The 19,803-nt window shown below is 34.3% G+C and overlaps 3 protein-coding genes and 1 pseudogene across 3 annotated transcripts; 2 read left to right on the top strand and 2 right to left on the bottom strand.

The window, feature by feature from the left end:
* Window positions 1-727: 727 nt before the first annotated feature.
* LOC147397377 (shikimate O-hydroxycinnamoyltransferase pseudogene) lies at window positions 728-1,569 on the bottom strand (annotated as a pseudogene).
* A 4,486-nt stretch (window positions 1,570-6,055) lies between these two features.
* LOC147397376 (chaperone protein dnaJ 8, chloroplastic-like) lies at window positions 6,056-7,449 on the top strand. Its single transcript, XM_086452961.1, has 3 exons — window positions 6,056-6,386; window positions 6,758-6,826; window positions 7,057-7,449. The coding sequence occupies exons 1-3, from the start codon at window positions 6,192-6,194 to the stop codon at window positions 7,249-7,251; spliced, it is 459 nt and encodes a 152-aa protein (XP_086309087.1). The 5' UTR covers window positions 6,056-6,191; the 3' UTR covers window positions 7,252-7,449.
* Window positions 7,450-9,150: 1,701 nt separating this feature from the next.
* LOC147397375 (ribosomal RNA small subunit methyltransferase G) lies at window positions 9,151-11,096 on the bottom strand. Its single transcript, XM_086452960.1, has 4 exons — window positions 10,346-11,096; window positions 10,013-10,083; window positions 9,677-9,863; window positions 9,151-9,584 (listed from the first exon to the last, which is right to left on the bottom strand). Exons 1-4 carry the CDS (start codon window positions 10,463-10,465, stop codon window positions 9,330-9,332), a joined length of 633 nt encoding a protein of 210 aa, XP_086309086.1. The 5' UTR covers window positions 10,466-11,096; the 3' UTR covers window positions 9,151-9,329.
* Window positions 11,097-17,612: 6,516 nt separating this feature from the next.
* On the top strand, window positions 17,613-19,717 carry WTF1 (Ubiquitin carboxyl-terminal hydrolase family protein). The gene has a single exon (XM_086452959.1). The coding sequence runs from the start codon at window positions 17,853-17,855 to the stop codon at window positions 19,455-19,457; it is 1,605 nt and encodes a 534-aa protein (XP_086309085.1). The 5' UTR covers window positions 17,613-17,852; the 3' UTR covers window positions 19,458-19,717.
* Window positions 19,718-19,803: the final 86 nt, after the last annotated feature.

The following is a 19,803-nucleotide window of genomic DNA, read 5'->3' as shown; positions in this document are numbered from 1 at the left end:
TTTGAAATAGGCTGATTTTTTGTGAGGATGGTCTCTATGGTGAGGGGAGCATCCTTGCAAAAAATCATCTCATTCCAAAACTTCTAATCCCATCAAAATTGATTTACAAATATAGGACGGTCTAAAATTTTTTAACTTGTGAACATGGGGCTAGAAGTTTCATAATAGGCTGATTTTTGGCAAGGATGATCTCCTCACGATAGAGATCATCCTCCCAAAAAATCAGCCCATTCCAAACATTTTTGCCCATATAAGACAAAACGCGTTGTAGCTTTATGTGTATACGGATCCTGGGTCCCGTTCAGCAACAAACATTTTGGCAAAATATTTTTCAAAACATGGGTTAGAGGTTTTGGAATGAGTTGATTTTTGGTGAGGATGATCTCAAAAATCAGCTCATTCCAAAACTTCTAACCCCAGTTTACAAGTTGAAAAATCATGGACCATCAATTTTTTGTAAATCATTTTTAATGGGGTTAGAAGTTTTGGAATGGACTGATTTTTGGTGATGATGATCTCCTCACCGTAGAGATCATTCTCACCAAAAATCAGCCCATTCCAAAACGTCTAACCCATGTTTTGCCAAAATGTTTGTTGATGAACATTTCCCACGGATCCTAATCCATATATATATGTGTGTGTTCAAAAAATTGAGCTGACCCAGTAAGCAGCTAACTTGCTATCTTTCAGATCTTATTTTACTGTTGATCGTCAAGCAAATAAAAAATCAGGGACAAAAACGAGAAGGTCCAGAACTACCAAACAAACTACTATCATGAATGAGCTCTTCATTCTAGAAATTAAAGAAGACCTTATTGGGATTACTTACATGATTTCCTAGTGATACATTTTTATTTGAAATCCCTACCATCCCAGCCGTCACTTGATGGAGAGCCTCAAACTACATTTGATCTCCATCAAACCAATGGCTAAGATGAGAGGATAATCTTGATTGATTAGACAGATCTCAAAGAAATCAATGGTTTTTGGGACCATGATACTCTATCGTTTGAAGTTCGAAAAAAAATCCCTATTTTTTAACTGAAAACGTGGCAGTTATCTATCCATTTAACAGCTTAAACACCGTAATTTACTAACTTGACACTCTTTGTACGTTCTCTGATATGATATGGCAGTGCAATCCAACCATAGATCGCTTTCCTGTGTATCACAAGTAAAAGATCTATGCTTCTATGCATTGCCACGTAAGGTAGCATACAAAAAGCGTCAGGTTATAACCACTCTCCTCACAACTCGACTCACTTGAAGCAGTGCGATAGGATGAGAAGAGATATCCAATGAGTTATCAACTTTTGGAATGAGGTTACTGAGTTCCTGAGTTGGAGCAAAATCACCAAGATCATCGAGATACGAGTCAGTGTAGGCCTCAACAAAGAGAACACCCTCACCATTGCACACTATCTCCATCCTACCATCTTCATCCCTCTGCTTGAGTCTACCGGCAACCGGATAAAACGGTACAAGGACCTTGCTTAATGCATCCTTTAACACGTCAGCATCGAAGAAACAATCTGAACCATTGGATTTGTAGAAATACACACTTGGCATGTAGGTTCGATGTTGAGGTCCACAAGACCTGTTTTGGTGTCTCTAGAGAAGGACGGATCATACTAGATTCCTCTACTCTCACTATCATCTTCTTTGCTGTAACAAAAGACATTTTTTTTTTGTTGTGTTTCTTGAAGATGAAGAGAACAAAAGGGAGAGTGTGAGCCTTGAAGACTGATTTTTTATGTTTTGAGTAGAAAAAGATGGTGAGGCCGTTAAATAAATATGGTGAATTTATATTGGCACATCAGCATTTTACTATAGCACACCAATTGTTTTCAATGTGATTAGGAATGTTTGGTGATGGCATGAATTGAACCACGTATAAAATATCTCTGTCTCTCTCTCCTTTATCAAATAAATCCTTGGATGTGAAAAAACATAAGAGTCCTGATAATATGACTCACTAGGTGGCATACTCAACCTACTCTATAACGTGACAAGTTCGGGTACAGTAGATCTATAAGTCTTGGGATACATGATTGCACTTTCCCATAAAAAATATCCCGAGGGAATCGTGTATCTCTAGACGTACAGATCTACGATTCTCAAACTTGTCCACGTCATGGAGTCGATTGAATATACCACCTATTATCACGACTCTAATGGGGGATTACAAAAGATTGTGACCTTCACAAGATGTGTAGGAGGGCACGTTGCAAAATCTTTGACGAGCCATGGTAGAGCTTCTTCATCCATGGGTAGTAGCAAATATTTAGAAAAGTCCATCGAGCTCACCTTATGGCATCCACAAACATGATCTCATGCCACAAGATTGTAGAAGACAAAATTATATGAAATTTAATATATATATGGAAACAGATCAAGAGACATGAAAAAACATACGTAAAAATAATGTAACATTAATAAATTTTCTAAATATGGGTTAGAAGTTTCAGATTGAGCTGATTTTTTTTAGGATGTTCTCTATGATGGGAAGATCATCCGAAAAAAAAAATCAGTCCAATTTGAAACTTCTAACCCCATTAAAAGTGATTTAGAATGTGAACAGTTGATTTTTTATCAATTTTTGTCAATAATTTATAAATCACTTTTGAATAATTTAGAAGTTTAAGATTGAGCTAATTTTTTATGAGGATGATCTTCTCATCATAGTGACCATCCTCACAAAAAATCAGCTCAATCCAAAACCTCTAACCCATATTTTGAAAAACCATTGTTTTTATATATGTTTTTAAATATGTCCCATAAGTAGGGAGCTTGATCACTATGGATTCATGGGCTCTTTGGGCTAAAAAAGAGCTTGATCACTACGGATTAAGGGCCTCTTTGGCCGGTGATGCTTTAAGCAATTTTTTTTTTGGAAAAATATTTGGATGCATTGGAGTTATGTCAAGTAAAAGGGAATGAAAAGTTCAATATGATAAGATCAGTATATGGGCTGAACATTATAAATGAAATTAGGTTTGAAAAGTGGGCTGGACTTGGACCAAAGTCTTTAAAATGGATTTCATGATGGACTGATAAAATGGGTGTATAAAAAAAGATGCCTTTAATCCATGGTGTTTTTGGGCTTGGTAAGGCAAATGGATTTGGGCTTGAGAGGATTTTAGTACATGGCTGACATGGTAAGGGCATAGAACTATAGATCTTTTTCATCGGGATACACAAGAAAAAGATGTGCGATTCTATGGCCTGGCCATGTTAGCCGCGTACCCAACGGCGTGCATTCATCATTATTCTTAAAATAACTCCCTTTCTTCTCTTTAGAACAATAATATGACAATATCTATCCATATAATTTACAAATCTCTCTCAAAACTGCGTTATATTTAAGCAATGTCATTAACTATTTTAAAAAAAGAAGATAAAATTAGAAAGAATCTTAATAATCCAACCTACATCCCCTCCCCCACTCACCGACTATGCCCCTATCATAGAACCGTAAATCATTTGCCTTGGAATACACAAGAAAAGGATTTATGATTTTACATATCCCGATGCAAATGATCTACGGCTCTGTGATGGGGACGTCAAAAAATCATCATTCAATAAAAAAATCATGAATTAATACTTGGCAAGTATGTCACTTTGTAAACTTTTTTTTTTCAAATATAATTTAAGTCAGAGAGGATTGAACATTCCCCACAACCCACCATAACACATGTGTTATAATTTATAGAGTGATTTAGACATGCGCCTCCATCTTTTGGTAAATATTTGAGGTACTTTTTGTGATTTTCAAATGAATAGAAAATGTTCTCGTGTTCAACTTCCCGTCAAAAACTCTTTTTTTTTCTTCTCAAAACTATTCATCTTTAATATTTAATTAGTTAAGTAATCATTTTTATCCTAATCTTCAATAATAAGAGGCCATCTCATTCAACCTTCAAACAAATTATAAGACGGGATTTTGTTCGTAAGGAAGTAAAACGATGGATTGTTTGGATAGAAAAATCAAGGATTTTCATTAAGAGGCTGGAGACAATGGATTGAAAACAAGGTTGATAAATGAATTATAAATAATTTACTCCTAGGTTTGAAGAGTATATATTTTAGATGAAAAATCAAGAATTTTTTGCTAGAGATTGAAGACGGAGGCATTTTGGTCATTTTCTGTTAATTTTTACCAATTCTATTTCGTACTTATTTTGTAAGAATGGTTATTTATCATATGATCACATTGCTATTTACTTATTTACCCTTCCTATGAATCCATATTCATTGATTCAACTCAATGAGGGACATAAATTTACATCTAATTTTGTGCTTATTTATTTTTATCAAAATGGTGACACAACATCTTTTTACTAAGGATAATTTGGCACCCCCACGTGGCATGTGCTGAAACCATAGATTTTCTTTCATCGGGATACACAACTGCACAGATTTGTGGGAATGTGCAGTTGTGTATCGTGAGGCATAAAGATTAGAGAGATTTACAGGGGCAGACTTATGTGTTACAATTTTATTACAAAAACTCCCTTACTTTATCATGCCTTCATGAATTAGGCTAGGATGACTAACTTGGTCTTTGAAACCACATAGATTATCAAATTGGTAATCGAACACCACGATCTTCTAGATTTCATGAGAAAATCAATATTCAAAGGGAAAAAAATAAAAATAAAAAGTTATTTTTTGAGCTTCAAAGGTCTTTAAAGTTAATGGCTAACGAACTCTCAAATTTTAAATTAAAATTCAATAGTGAAAATTAACTCTTTTTTCAAATTTCTATTTTCAAAGTTCTTAGAATATTGTCCTGTAGCATCAGATCATGTTTTTGGATGCCACTGATTAATGTAATTACGATCCACTCCAAGGTATGTTAAGTAACAAATTAGCCTATCAATTTGAATTTTATGACATGGATCCCCTTTCTAAGGTTTACTAGGCGACAAACTTGACAAAATAAGGTTTGGTGGGTAACCAACTTCATAAAGCAAGGTTTGGAGTTGTTAAAACTCCAAGAGAATTTTTGTAATAAAAATGCAACAGTTAGGTTTGTTGGGTAAATATCATATCTTTGAAGTTTATGGTGCTAACACTTGTCACGGAGAATGTTTTGAGTATGCCATGTGGGGGAGAGAGATTATCAAGATTTTTTTTTTATTTTTTGATATCTAGGTATCCCCTGTAAACAATGGACCAAACCTATATTTGGGTTTTGTCCAATCCATAAACCAGGTCTTATCCAAGGACTAGTCCCGGGACACGTGCAATGCAGACACATCACACGTACCAAGTAAGTGAGGGTGTGTGCTCGCGGATGGCCCTTGAGAAATTAATGCTCGTGTTGGGTATCGAACTCATGACCTACAGGCATTAATCGCTTATTGCTCTGAAAAGTCAATCCCTCAAGGTTTGAATTCATCAAATTGTCTTCCCAACAACAATGCATTAAATAATCATTTTATAAATATATATAAAAAATATATATATTACAAATTGAATAAAGTCAACTAAAATAAAAATTTTAAAACTAACAAACCAAGATTTAAGAACTCAAGGAAATGGATTTTATATGTTCACACACAATCCTGATCATTTAAATGTTAAATCCAACAATTAGAATAAAAGATGTATCTCATAAATCTTGACCAATGGATTTCACATTTAAAACTCAAATCCATATTGTGGATTTGAACACATTGGGTGTGAACATGTGAGTTCATCTTCATCTCCATGAGTCAACAGATCCCAATCCATAATTAAATATAAAAATTAAAACGTGTCTGATTCATTAATTTAAGCAAATTAATTTTAATAATAATTTCTCCTAACAACAATACAGTCTACAATCCTTTAATACTACCTACCGTATAGGATAAGGACCTTCCATCTCACCCACATCTATCCTTCCACTCCTTTTCCCTCTCAATTATTATAAATCAAAATAAAAAAATATACAAAGAAAAGTGGGTCCCACCATTCTCCATATAAAAAGATCATAAACCATGTCCCTCTCACCTTACCGTCTCAATTGATCTGTTTCAAATAGTTCCATTTTTTTTTTTTTCTTTTAGAAACCAATCTATCTTCTATCCGTTCTTCTAGTTCTCTCTTATTATATATATATATATATCATAGACCCTACAATAGGGAGAGATATTATATATTTTTGGTACATTTTTAGTTAAATTTTTTGTGTTTGAGTAACAATGGTGATTACTGTTGGGATGGTTAATGGTGGATCATGGATTCAAAGCGTTTGTTTCAAGAATAAGAAGGTCAAGTGGGTTTGTTCTTCTTCTTATTCTTCAAATAGACTAAGTGAAGGATACAGAACGCTTAGAATCAAACCTGGTGCTTCACAAACTGAGGTTAAGAAAGCTTTTAGACAGCTTGCTTTGCAGGTGCGTTGAGTTGTTCTTAAATTACTAATATATGATCTTATATTTGGTAGTTGTTTCGAGGGATTTGTTGCAAATAGGGGTGTTAAATGAGGTTTAATTTTCTTAATGGTACAGTTTTTCAAATTTTTCTTTAAATTTTAGTAATTTCTCTGACATTAATTACATAAAGAAAGCTAGTGTTGCCACACCAACTTTTACTAATGCCACACCAATCCGTTTGTAAATTACCAAAGAATTGCACACAGTTGGTGTGGCAATTTTAATTCCTGCCAGGCCTATTTTCAGATTCTTGTTTTTATCTTAAATGTTGTTCTTATAATTCATGGATTATGTGATTAATATTTATTATTTTGGACTTTGATCTATTTCAGTATCACCCTGATGTATGCAAAGGAAGCAATTGTGGGGTCCAATTTCACCGTATAAACGAAGCTTACGATGTATGTTAACAGAACTCTCTATCTAACTTTTAACTTTTAATTGTTTGAGGCTGCCTGTGATATTACCACACCATTAATATGATTACATCCCAAACTGCACCATCCTATTATTATATAATCAAGTTTCTAGAGATGAACTTCTGTCGATAATCTCTAGGGAGTATCATCCCATCTCAGTTGTTTACCTGTGTCACAATTGTTAATTAGTTGATGTTTTGGATACAATGCAGATTGTGATGAGCAATTTGAGGGGAGAAACTAAAACTTTGGACTCGTACGAGCCATACGATCATAGCTACAAAGACGATGGTGATGAGCCGATTAGTGGAATGTGTGAGCCTGATTGGGAAATGTGGGAAGAATGGATGGGATGGGAAGGGGCAGGTATCCGTGACTACTCATCCCACATCAACCCTTATATCTAATGAGATATCTCCACCGTCCTCAAAGTGTATGTATGTATAATCTAGTCCAAGTATTTGTACATGAAAGATGATGAGATGTGTATGTGTGTATAATCTAGTCCAAGTATTTGTACATGAAAGATGATGAGATGTGTATGTGTCCACTTTGATCATAGAAGCCCACTTAGGAGGCTTCGCTCATTTAAATAATACAACCATTCCTACAATAATATCGACTCATTGTGGAAGTCTCAATTCACCTTCTCTTCCATCTTCTCATTATTTTAAAGCCTTCTAAGAGCAACTCCAACGCAAATAAACACATCTATTAAGTATTTTATTGTGAGAGCAGTCTGACCTAGTTCACACTCCAAATAATGTAAGGCAAAATGACTCTTCACAAATTCAGCTACACTAAAATATTTTACAACTGTCATCATTTATTATCGCCAACAGACTCTTTCTTCTGCTTCCCGGTTTCTCTTTCCAAAATATTTCAAACTAACAAATCAGAACCCCAAGTGCGTTCGGAGGGCACTGAATCTGTAAATTGACAATTGCAAGAAGATAAAGAACCCAAGCCCTAATGCATTGGAGTTGCTCTAACTGGAGACTTTAATCGGCTTCTGTTAAACATTTACAAACCACACAATCAACTTTCTATTAATTTATCTCATTAAAATTTCTGCATTTTAGTAAATTCGTTCGCTACTAATTTTATCTTTTTTAAATGCATTACTTATCTATCTTAACATAATGAATAATGTTGGAGTGACTTCAAGCAGGAACCTCACATCACACTTCATGGCATGAAAGTGAATAGAACCATAGCTGCTTTTCATCGAATCACCACAACTCTAACATAATCATTTCTATTACGATTAATATATATATATGGGAACGGTTCAGCAGCCCCTTATAACACATGGTGCCATGCATTCTTTGTAAATTATTTTTGATGGGATTACAAGTTTAGGAATAGGCTGATTTTTTGTGAGGATGATCTCTACGGTGAAGAGATCATCCTCACCAAAAATCAGCTCATTAAATTCTAACTGGGAATGAATGAATAAGATAAGAGTTGAGACAAACCAGGATAGTTTGATTAAGAGAAAATCCAATACTGTCTTGGCCAAAATATTTTAAGATATTCTGACATATTCCAAAACAGTGCAAAACTGTAAATCATGATTCCACTTAGCTCCAAAATGGAGAGAAAAACAATACTTTGATTGAACCATAAATCCCCCTTCAATGGGTCGTCAAGCAAGATCTATACGACCGACTGAACCAACCCGGCATATTAAAAATTTATCCAAAGCCCAAAGCAGGTTAGGCCTATAAATTACATTATCATTCAAGACTAATGGCATCACCAATTTAGGAGTGTGCTTTGGTGCAATTCAAAATCTAAAAGAGAAAGATGAAAGAGGTTAGTGTCATAGCTGAAACACCTAAAACAAAGATGACCAAATAACAATTTATATAGTGAAAAAATAGTTGACAACATCATGGTAAAATGACATTCATCATTCCGGGACAACATATCAATGATCTTGAACTAAATTCATCATTGTCAAAGTCTTATCTAAAAGATTTGTTGTTCATGAACAAATCTTGTTCTAGCATTCAATCCTAACAAACACCATGAATTCTGTAAACTTTGGTGTGTTCAATTGACATTCTTTTTTATTTTCTTCCTCTCTATCTTTTAGAACCTTAACTCCATATTCCAATTATCAAAGAGTTGTGACCACCCTTTGTTGCACAAGAGCAAATTAAAAAGATAACAAGGATTTCTCTTCCACATTTTCAAGTATAGAACTTAAAAACATGTTATTTCTCCACACACACAAAAAAGACTATAACCACCATTATAGTTAAACCTAAGCACCTCCCAAAAATAATATATAAGAAAAATTAGAAGGTATAATTGACACTAACTTACTCCTTAATTGAGTATTGTGATCTTGCACAAAATTCATGTATAGAAAAATATACAAGAAAAAAAAAAACATGTAGGATCAAAGAAGAATGATAAATCACCATTGTAACATACAGAGATATGTCTCTTCTATTGAAAACTATAGAAGAAAGATTCAAACCCTCAAAGCCATTGAGTCTTGCCATGAAATCTTCCTTTTCACCGATTTATTCGACCCTTTTCCATTATCTCTACAAACCAACAATTTCTGGTTGCTAGGTGGCCGTGGTGGTAATGGTGGCCGTGGTGGTAGTGGTGGCCGAGGATGTTTTTTGCCTCGGCTAGTAAACAATTTCTTTGAATTCTTCTCCCTTGATGGTTCTGGAGCAATCCGAATTTCTCCTGATTCTTCTTCTTCTTCTTCTCCATTCTGCAATGAAAAATAAATCAAACCTATCAAATCAAAGAACAAATTTGTGATAATTTAGAGATTTTAATTCAATTAAGAGATAAATTGATTACCGAAATCTGGTTCAAGTCCAGGATTGGAGAAGGGTTTGGCAAAGCAGCATCTCTTTCGCCGTAACTTCTCTCGATGAAGACAGCTTCTTTATGAGTTTCTGGTGCGTGGGCTCGAGTTAGATCTAGATCCAACGAGGTTTTTGGAGATTGAAGATTCATCAAGTATTCGTATCTTCGCCTCAAGAAACTGAAATTAGGGCAAAAAATAAGATCAGAATTGAAATTTTTTTTTTCTGATCCCGAAAGAAAATCTGCAATTCTATCGATTTTTTTTTTCTTTTGATAGGTAAATATTCGGTTCAATTCTATCAGAAATTAAAGAAACGGAGAACGAACCTAACTTCAGCCAAGAGGGTGAGTTTCCTCTGGTTTGATTTCTGTAATTTCTTCTTCATCGCCTTGTTTTCCTATCAAATAAAAGACTAATAAGTAAATATTTGTATTTTTATATGATTGATTGAACTATAGATCAAAACCCCCCAACAACAAAAAAAAAAAAACCTAGAATTTCAAACAACCGGCGCAATCCATGAAAGAAAAAAAGAAGAAAAGCTCAAATCGAAATACCCCAGAAGGGGCTTTCTTTCAAATCTAAAAGAAACCCAAGATTCAACATCAAGATGATAGAAAACCCACAAAAAATATCAAAGAAAAAACCCTAAATCTTACCTTCTGTAACTCCTTGTAATCCTGCAAGAGACTTTGATGTTTGAATCCCGTTCGAGCGTACTCATCAAAGGCGTAAGTAGGAGTAGAATCCATAGGAATCCTTTCCATCATCTTCGACATCGATCGAATCTCAAATCGAAAATCTCAAAAACAAAAACCCTAGATCTCAAAGAAGGAAAGAGAGATCAAGGATATAACAAAATAAAAGTTAGAGAGAGAGAGAGTAGGAACAGGAAACTTCCGCTTCTCTCTTTCCCGGTTTCTCTAAAACTATCTGACCCAAAAAACCCGAAAATCCCATATAAATCGGAAAAAAAAAAAAATTGAAGACTAAGCGAGTTAGAGTTAGAGATGGAGAAGGGGAGAAAAAGAAGTTTTTTTTTTTTTTTTGGGAGGTTGCAGAGGGGTATTTCTGGGAAAATGATTTTTAAGAGGGAGTTGGTTTGATTGGAAGAAATTTGAAGACATCTTTCCTTCTCTCTATCTTTCCTTAGTTTCTTTTTTGTTTTTCTTCTACATAAATTTTGGTCCAGTTGGGCCATTCCAACTGAGAGAGAAAAAGAAAGAAAGATAGGTTGTGTTGTGTGGACTCTTTGAGGGGTGTTTGTGTTATTTCTCTGTTTCTTTCTGTCTTGATGTTTGGTTGTGAGAGAGAGAGAGAGAGATGAAGAGAATGGATGGAAAAGTAGGAGATAAATGGCTGCAGTTTTTCTGATGTGTTGCAGTTGTTGCTTTGTACCTCAATTGGTGTTTGGGTGATGTAGGTGGAGAGTAAGATGGTGTCACAATTACCATTATACCATGTATCTTGATGACGAAAATGCCCTTCTATCATTACTACATTTTGATGAGTCCAACCTGCCAAACTCCTCACCATTTTCTTTTTTTTTTTGATGATTTAGATATTACTCCTTGAAGTTTTGGTGAATATTTGAGAAACCCTTGTATGTTTTCAAAATGATGACACACATTTTAACTATCTTCTTCTTTAAGAAATTAATAGAAAATGATTTAAATTCATTATTAGGATAAAAGCTTTTGCCCTACTTTCAATCTTGAAATTCTATCTCCTTAACCTTCATCATTGGGGTAAAATATTATCTTCGCCTTCAATCTTAAAATTCTATCGCCTTTAATATTTAAAATTAGAATCAATGAGAGTCTGTAGGTTGTGTATTTGATACCTGGTATGAGCAATATTTCCTCAGAGTCCCATATGCCTTGATTCTGGTCCTGGCTCATCTGGTCCCCTTTGTCAGACGTAAGTTCAATCACCCTTGTTATAAATAAATAAATAAATAAAAATTATCTCTGAAAAATTGAAGAGGGTGTGTTGAAGGTGAGATGGAATTGACTAAAAATTATGTATATTGGAGATTAACAAATGACAATGACTTTTGGAAAGAAAAATTCAGGCTTTTTTATTTAATAGTTGAAGATGAGGACATTTGGATCAATTTATTAGTCTCACTGAGAGGACCACAATTAAGTGGGTATGTCACCACCAATAACTTCCAAGATATGTCTAATAAACTTACTTTTTTCATTATCTTTTAATATGGGTTGATTTTTTTATTATTATTTTTTTTAATGTGGATTTATAGATCATGGTTTTTAAACTCGGTATTTCGTCTCGTCTCGTTCACCTCTGATACCGAGTTGACTCGGATGATACGTCTCGTCTCGTTCAACATTGAAATAATGGTTTTTAACCATTTAAAAATTCTGAAAAATTCAGGAAAAATTCAAAATGGATTCCTATAAAAAAAAATGAACCCCCCAAAAATTATAAAATAAAAAAATGGGAAAAAATAACTTATCTTTTTCATATTAACACACCCATAGTTATCCCTTCTCAAGTTTTTAATGTTAAATTTGAAAAATGCTTCATCTTTTCCTATGTTGTGTTTGCATTGTTTTTGGAGTCGTGCTAGAGTGACTTCAAGATTGGACCTCATATCACAAATCTTGACGGGTCCCGTTCAGCAACAAACATTTTGGCAATTTTTTTTTCAAAACATGGGTTAGAGGTCTTGGAATGGGCTAATTTTTGGTGATGATGATCTCTACGGTGAGGAGATCATCCTCACCAAAAATCAGCCCATTCCACAACTTCTAGCCTCAGTTTACAAGTTGAAAAATCGTGGACCGTCCATTTTTTGTAAACGATTTTTGATGGGGTTAGAAGTTTTGGAATGGGCTGATTTTTGGTGATGATGATCTCCTCACCGTAGAGATCATCCTCACTAAAAATCAGCCCATTCCAAAACCTCTAACCCATGTTTTGAAAAAATGTTTTGCCAAAATGTTTGTTGCTGAACATTTCCCAATCTTGACATGAAAGTGGATAGGAGCCATAGATGCCTTTTATTTATTTATTTATCTATGACACTTTTATGACTAGATCTGTTTATGTGAGGTCCCTTCAGAATTGTTATTGTTTTTAAAATCAGAAAAAGGGTGGTCCAATTGGATTCTCCTACCGAATTTCAATAAAACTGATCCACAATCCACATCTATTATTGGATTTGGATATGATTTACCCATAAACCAATCCAATATGATTTTTGGTTCAGATTTCTAATTGAATCGGAAGTCATTCCGCTAAGATTGCCAATGGATTGGATCAAACCCAACCCATCAAGGGCAAAATGATTAAGGATATTGGTCCTTTAGATATTTATTAAAAAACAGAATTGATCCAAAACCGAACCATTTATAATTTTCCATCCGTATCCATTTGCACCTAAATATAAACTTTGCATTTAGTTTTGAAAATCTAAATTCGATTAACTCGGTTAACTCGGACGAGATTTTGAAAATCTCGTCTGAGTCAACTCGTTGTCTCGCGAGTTAATGAAAAAACTATACTGTCTCGGATATCTCGTTCGTCTCGGACGAGTTTTGCGAAAATATCATCCGAGACGACTCGCATAACTCACGATACGCGGTCGTCTCATGACTCATTGTGAGTTGGTCTCGTTCACCTCTGATACCGAGTTAATTCGGGCGATACGTCTCGGTCTTGGACGAGTTTAAAAATCATGTTATAGATTGGATTTATACATTAGATCAAGAATTATCGTCAGCTAACCATATTTACATGTTAAAATTTAAGTTATTGCTTAGAATACATGTTTAAGACCTACTTAAGAATCCCATTTAAAAGGATGGTTAAAGTTCTATCTTTAGTAAAGGAAGCTATGGTTTCAAGCTTTGTCAAGTTTACTCACAAAAAACATGTTTAAACCTTATAAGTTAATGACAAACCTCACCATCATTGTCTTCTATAAGAGACCAACAAAAAATAATGGAAGTATTAGTGTCCAATATTTTGTCAAAAATCTTCAATTTTTCAAGCTTTTCAACTTGGTTTTGGTGATACCACTTGTTTTCATTTAATTTGATTAATTACACGATCTTTGTATTATATTACCTTCTAAATCAACGAGAATAAGATGAATAAACCCTAGACGATTTTGTCAAAATAAAAATGGAGGCTAGGAGACAATGTACTTATGGGGGGGGGGGTATCAAGTTTTTTTTTATGAGGTTGAAGATGATTGTTTTGGTCATTTTATGTTATTATGTCATGTAAGACCATGATCAAGGGAATTTCGATATCAATTTAGAAACACAAGGGTATCTCAAACAGTTATCAAAAGCTGAAGGGGGTGTGTAAACCATCCTCTTTCAATGTTAAGGTGGAGTACCCTTGTTAGCTATTCAAAATACAACAAAAATTCGATTTGTGAAAAATTCGAATTCTATTCAATTTTTGATTGCAAAACTTCGATAAATGGAAAAGATGTGGTTTATGCTTCATATGTGTATTATCCGTTTCATTTCAAAATTCAAAAATAAAAAATTCGTCCATATGATAGTGATGGTGATGTTAATAACGATGGTAGTGATAATTAAGACATTAAGATTATTGTTCCATTGATTTTTAAAAGAAAACCAAAATCAAAGAACAAATCATCAATTTGAAAAATTAAAGTGTAATATGAAATAAATATAGAGTGTTATGTTATTATTTTTTTAATAAATAAATGATATATTTATCACGTAAAAATGTGGATTCCTCCAAAATTTTGAAGTATGACCGTTTCAAAGTCGACTTGTGTTACATGTCACAACTTTTTTAATAATTAAGTGAATATTACTTTTATTAAAAATAAATATAAAAAAATTCATGAATTTTTCGTAAATAAGGAGATACTCGGAATAAAACCACAAATTTAGAACCTACGGTTACCGGAATTAGAAAGAGAGTAGGAACGACAAAACTTGTCGGACTTTGGTTCTTTCTGTAAGACTTGTAGATAATTGGTCCTTATTTTGTATTTTAATAAGTTGGAGGATGTGAGAGTGACAGAGAGGTTGGGGGAGGGTGGAGGAAGAAGAAGAAGAAGAGAGGACGAGTTTGACTCAACCTCTAACGCCTTTTTATCATTTCTATGTCGACATTGACACGGACATGTGAGAGAGAGAGACACGGTTGAGAAGATTCTCTCAGATTTCCTTTTTTTATTTTTTTTCTATTTTAGCCTTTTATAATAATTAGCAAATTCTAAAAGGTATCTTTTGGATAGAAAAACTATTGGAGGGCTGTCTCATAAAATATTTTCTTGAACTAAATAAAGACCGAATCTCGTTCACACAGCCCATCAGGGAATCGTCCAAAACTGGCCGTCTTTGGACCGTCTTTAGCGGTTGCCTAAGGCCTCAAGATAAGAGAAGTCCCCCTAAAATAGATTTTAATTGAGAATCATTAAATTAATTTTTTTTAAATAATAATAAATTTAAATGAGATTATTAGAAAAGATAAATAACTTTGTTGAATCCCTTATTCTTTACACGTTGAAATTAGTCAATTAGGGTGTTTCAAAATAAAAAAATAAAAAAAAATTTAAACTCTTTAAATATTTTTAACTCTCCCACACATGTAACCTCTTCCAATTAAAGGAAAAAAAATTAAAATAAAAACTCAAAATTCAAGACTTAATAGTAACATAAATCTGATTTGAAATTCGGGAATGTTTGGTAAGAAAAATAGAAAATTATTAGAAAACATATTAATCATGTGTTTAAATTTCTTATCAAAATACATAATTTACAACTTTCCTAAAATCCTATATTATTTTTTGAGATTTAAATGTCGAAGAAATTAAAATTTTGAGAGAAGGATAAATTTTGTATTATATTCCAAAATTGATCAATAAAGTACTGATTTCATTTAGTCCTTAATTTAGAGAATTTTATAAAAATATGAAGAAAAAAAAATTGTGAATTTTGTGATAGATTATTGATTTTACCTAGTCCTTATTCGAAGAATTGTGAAAAAAAATGAAAATTTTAAGAATTTTTTGACTAGCACATTGGAGATTTCCCTAAAAATGCTAAGTTACTAAAAATTTTATACAACCTTACATCCAGACTTCAAAAATCCTTGAAACCTTTGTACGTTAAAAATTTTAAAATAAAAGTAAGAATAATGATTTTCAGACGCCCCCCTCCGACACACGCCCTAACATGGCATGGTCTAGAACCATAGATTACTTTTCTCAAGATACACAACTATGCACATATATCTATTACACACCAATTAGCTCCCTTGCCTCCCGTTTTGTGTGTTCTTAGATAGTCGAAGATGCAAGAAACTGAGGCCAAAACAATGACAGTTCTACACATCATAAAAGAAATATAGGACTAGAATAGAAGAAATACAATTTCATTTTTATTTTCTCCCTCACTACTCTAGATCTATTGAAGTGAAATTAAACCGTGAGATTTCTACAACCACTTTGGTTAGTTTTATATCATCTTCAATCCTTTTTTATTACATGGTTAAGTTGGATATGAGAACTTATGATACAAAGTTGAATTGTTATATGTCAATCAATTGAATTATGGGTCTAAGTCTTAGATTATGATTTTTTATCAATGATCTTACTAGTAATTTATCAACGAATTTGTTGATTATAAAAGTGACGAATTCATTGGAAAAATATATTTTGGGAATTAAAGTGAATAGTATATTGAACCAGAATTTGGACATAAGTTGCGCACATTTTAGAAAAAATTCCAAGAAAATGAATGGATGGATGAGAAGATGAGAATAATTAAAAGTTGGTGTGCCAATGTCATTTTGTTTTTGTTTTTTTTTGTTGGTGGGGGGGGGGGGGGGATTTTATATGAGCCTAATCATAATGATAAACAACTAATGAGATTAATTGAAAGAGTGTTGCAATGTTTTTTTAATGTTGAGATTATAATTTGAGTTAATTTTTTTTTATTTTTTTTAAAGATTAGGGGATTAGGCAGACTCCCAACCAGAAGAAAAGACTCTACAATCTCTCATAATAGCCCAATCATAATGGTAAACAACTACTGAAATTAATCGAAAGAGTGTTTTGAAGATTAAGGGATTAGATAGACCCTCAATCAGACGAAAAACCCTACAATCTCTTATATATACAAGAGGCATCCTTTCAAACAATATTTCTTAGATTACTTCTTAGTTCCAAAGGACCTAAGACAGCCTTCCTTGAGAGGTAGGAGGCTTAAAAATTGACAGCACGGATACATTCTCTAGAGCAAAAATTGAAATCTATCCTTTGGAATTGTCCAGCTCTATACTTGATCGACTTCATCAGTCTCTCCTCTCTTCAAAGCATCTTGGCCACCCCATTGATACAATCAATTGCCACCATAGAGTCAACTATAACTATTAATGTTAGAGTCAACGCTAACCTTCAAGAATTGGATGTTCAATTCAATAACAATTTGTCATCCCTTCAACTTGATAGCTATTGTCATCCCCTTAAGCATTGCCTGCAACTCATGGAAAGTAAATATTCGCCCTTAGCATTTTCGACTAAGGCATGCTTGTGCTCCCTCTACTATTCCTGATGGCACCCCCTCACCTCCTACTTTGCTACATAAAGGACCATGAGCTAAACGTAAAGTTTGAAAGAAATGTTTTAATTTTGAGTCGTGGTGGGGTGACACAAAGGAAGACACAAGGGTGACAAAAACTTGTGGTGTCATGCACATTATTGTGAAAAACATCTATGGTTATGTATGCGCATTACATCATTTTTATCACTTTTGTGTCTCCGTCTGTGCCATTCCTGTATTTTCCTTTAATTTTAAATAATATAATTGGGGTGTAATAAGTTACTTAAATTGGAGTGCAATAAGTAAAAATTGAAGTGCCAATAGCAGCTCTCGAAAAATATCATCTTGTATCGAAAGATTATCTACAAGAGTACAACGTCTCATCGCCTGCTAAAACCCGCTAAGAGACATTTTCTAAAACCCTTCACTAACATTTTCTTCCAAAACCCTAGCAAGCTTTAGTGTCCAAATCCAAGCCAAGAACAGGAAATCAGGTGAGTGGATTTCTTTTTCTTCATCTCTGCTTCTCAATCTGAATTTGTTTCTGCTATATTCATGCAAAATTATAGTTGCCCTCATCTTATAATGTGAAAAAAAGCTCTCCATGGATCCCAAACTCTTGTTTTCTTCTCCAAAAATCTCATCTTCAACCCCTTTATCTCTTTTTTTTTCATACCCAACTTCTTCATTTCTTCAAAAACCCAAGTTCTCTGTAAAAACCCATCTATCCTCCTCAACCAAATGCCTAGAAAAAACCTCATTTTGGGGCCAAAATTTGGTTTTTCATGAGAAGAAGCTTGGATTGGGTAATTTGAGAAAAACCCATGGCCCCTTTCACCCAATAAAAGCTGTGGTCAAGAGAAGAAAGGAACTACCTTTGGACAATGTTATCCAACGAGACAAGAAGCTAAAACTGGTTTTGAAGATAAGGAAAATTTTAGTGAGCCAACCTGATAGAATAATGTCACTTAGAGACTTGGGTAGGTACAGAAGAGAATTGGGTCTCACTCGAAAACGCCGGTTCATCGCTCTGTTGAAGCGATATCCTGCAATTTTTGAGATTGTGGAAGAAGGGGTTTATTCTCTGAAGTTCAAATTGACACCTGAGGCAGAAAGGATTTACTTGGAGGAATTGAAGGTGAGGAATGAGATGGAAGAATTGTTGGTTTTGAAATTGAGGAAATTGTTGATGATGTCTTTGGAGAAGAGAATTTTGTTAGAGAAAATCGCTCATTTGAAGACTGATTTGGGACTTCCTTTAGAATTCAAGGACACTATTTGTCAAAGATACCCGGAGTATTTTAAGGTGGTTTCGACTGATCGGGGCCCTGCTTTAGAGCTCACGCATTGGGATCCCGAGTTGGCAGTATCTGCGGCGGAGATCAGTGAAGAAGAGAATCAAGTCAGAGAGATAGAAGAGAGGAATTTGATCATAGATAGAGCCCCCAAGTTCAATAGGGTAAAGCTGCCCAAGGGTCTAAACCTCACGAAGGGAGAGATGAGAAAGATTTTGAAATTCAGAGAAATTCCTTATATATCTCCCTACTCTGATTTCTCGGGCTTGAAGGCGGGTACACCGGAGAAAGAAAAGCACGCATGTGGTGTTGTTCATGAGATGTTAAGCCTTACTGTTGAGAAGAGAACGCTCGTAGATCACTTTACCCATTTCAGAGAGGAGTTTAGGTTCTCTCAGCAACTCAGGGGGATGTTGATCAGACACCCGGATATGTTTTATGTGTCTTTGAAGGGTGAGCGGGATTCTGTATTTCTTCGTGAAGCCTATCGTGATTCTCAATTGATTGATAAGGACCGGTTGTTGATTATCAAAGAGAAGCTTCGTTCCCTTGTTTTGGTTCCTCGGTTTCCAAAGAGAGGTACCCCCAGGATCAATTCAGAGGGTGGTGATGAGGTTGAAGGTGCGGACTTGTCAGAAGGAAGTGAGAAGGAAGATGGCGAAGAATGGTCCAATGTTAATGGACAATTGAGCGATGAGTTCAATGATGATGATGATGACAGCGACGATTATGATGATGATGAGGATGGTTGGAGCGATGAAGATGATGAAACACCCCCAGATTTTAATGATAATGGTGGAACCCTAAGTCTTGGACAGAGCAAGCCTCACAAAAAGGTTGAGATCTCAAGAAGTGACGAAGATAAGGTCCTTGATCCTGTGTTCCCTGATGGTCGACCCAGGGAGCGATGGTGAGTAGAATTTTACTTGAGTTTCTGCTGGCTTCATCCTCGGGAAATTCTAGTTCAGGTGCTTTGAAGTTTAAATTTTGACCGTCTATAAAGGGGCGTTTGATCATGTATGAATGAAGAAATCCACCTTAATTTTTATATAAAATCCAGTGAGATTTCTTACTTTATTCTTGAATGTAGGAGAGCACCATACACAAACTTGTGTGAAGGAGCTTATTTGAGATTTTATGTTGTTTTTTTCAATGAATTTTATTTCTCAGCTTATCTGTTGAACCATTTTTTCAATTTAGCTATTCCAAGGGACATGGTTGAACGAGATTTCCTAGCCGTTAAAGAATCATAAACTTGAA

Source organism: Akebia trifoliata, chromosome 8 (assembly GCF_017979445.1).
Source record: "Akebia trifoliata isolate Shusen 1 chromosome 8, ASM1797944v1, whole genome shotgun sequence".
Lineage (NCBI taxonomy): Eukaryota > Viridiplantae > Streptophyta > Magnoliopsida > Ranunculales > Lardizabalaceae > Akebia > Akebia trifoliata.
This window is presented reverse-complemented; position numbering and strand designations above follow the sequence as displayed.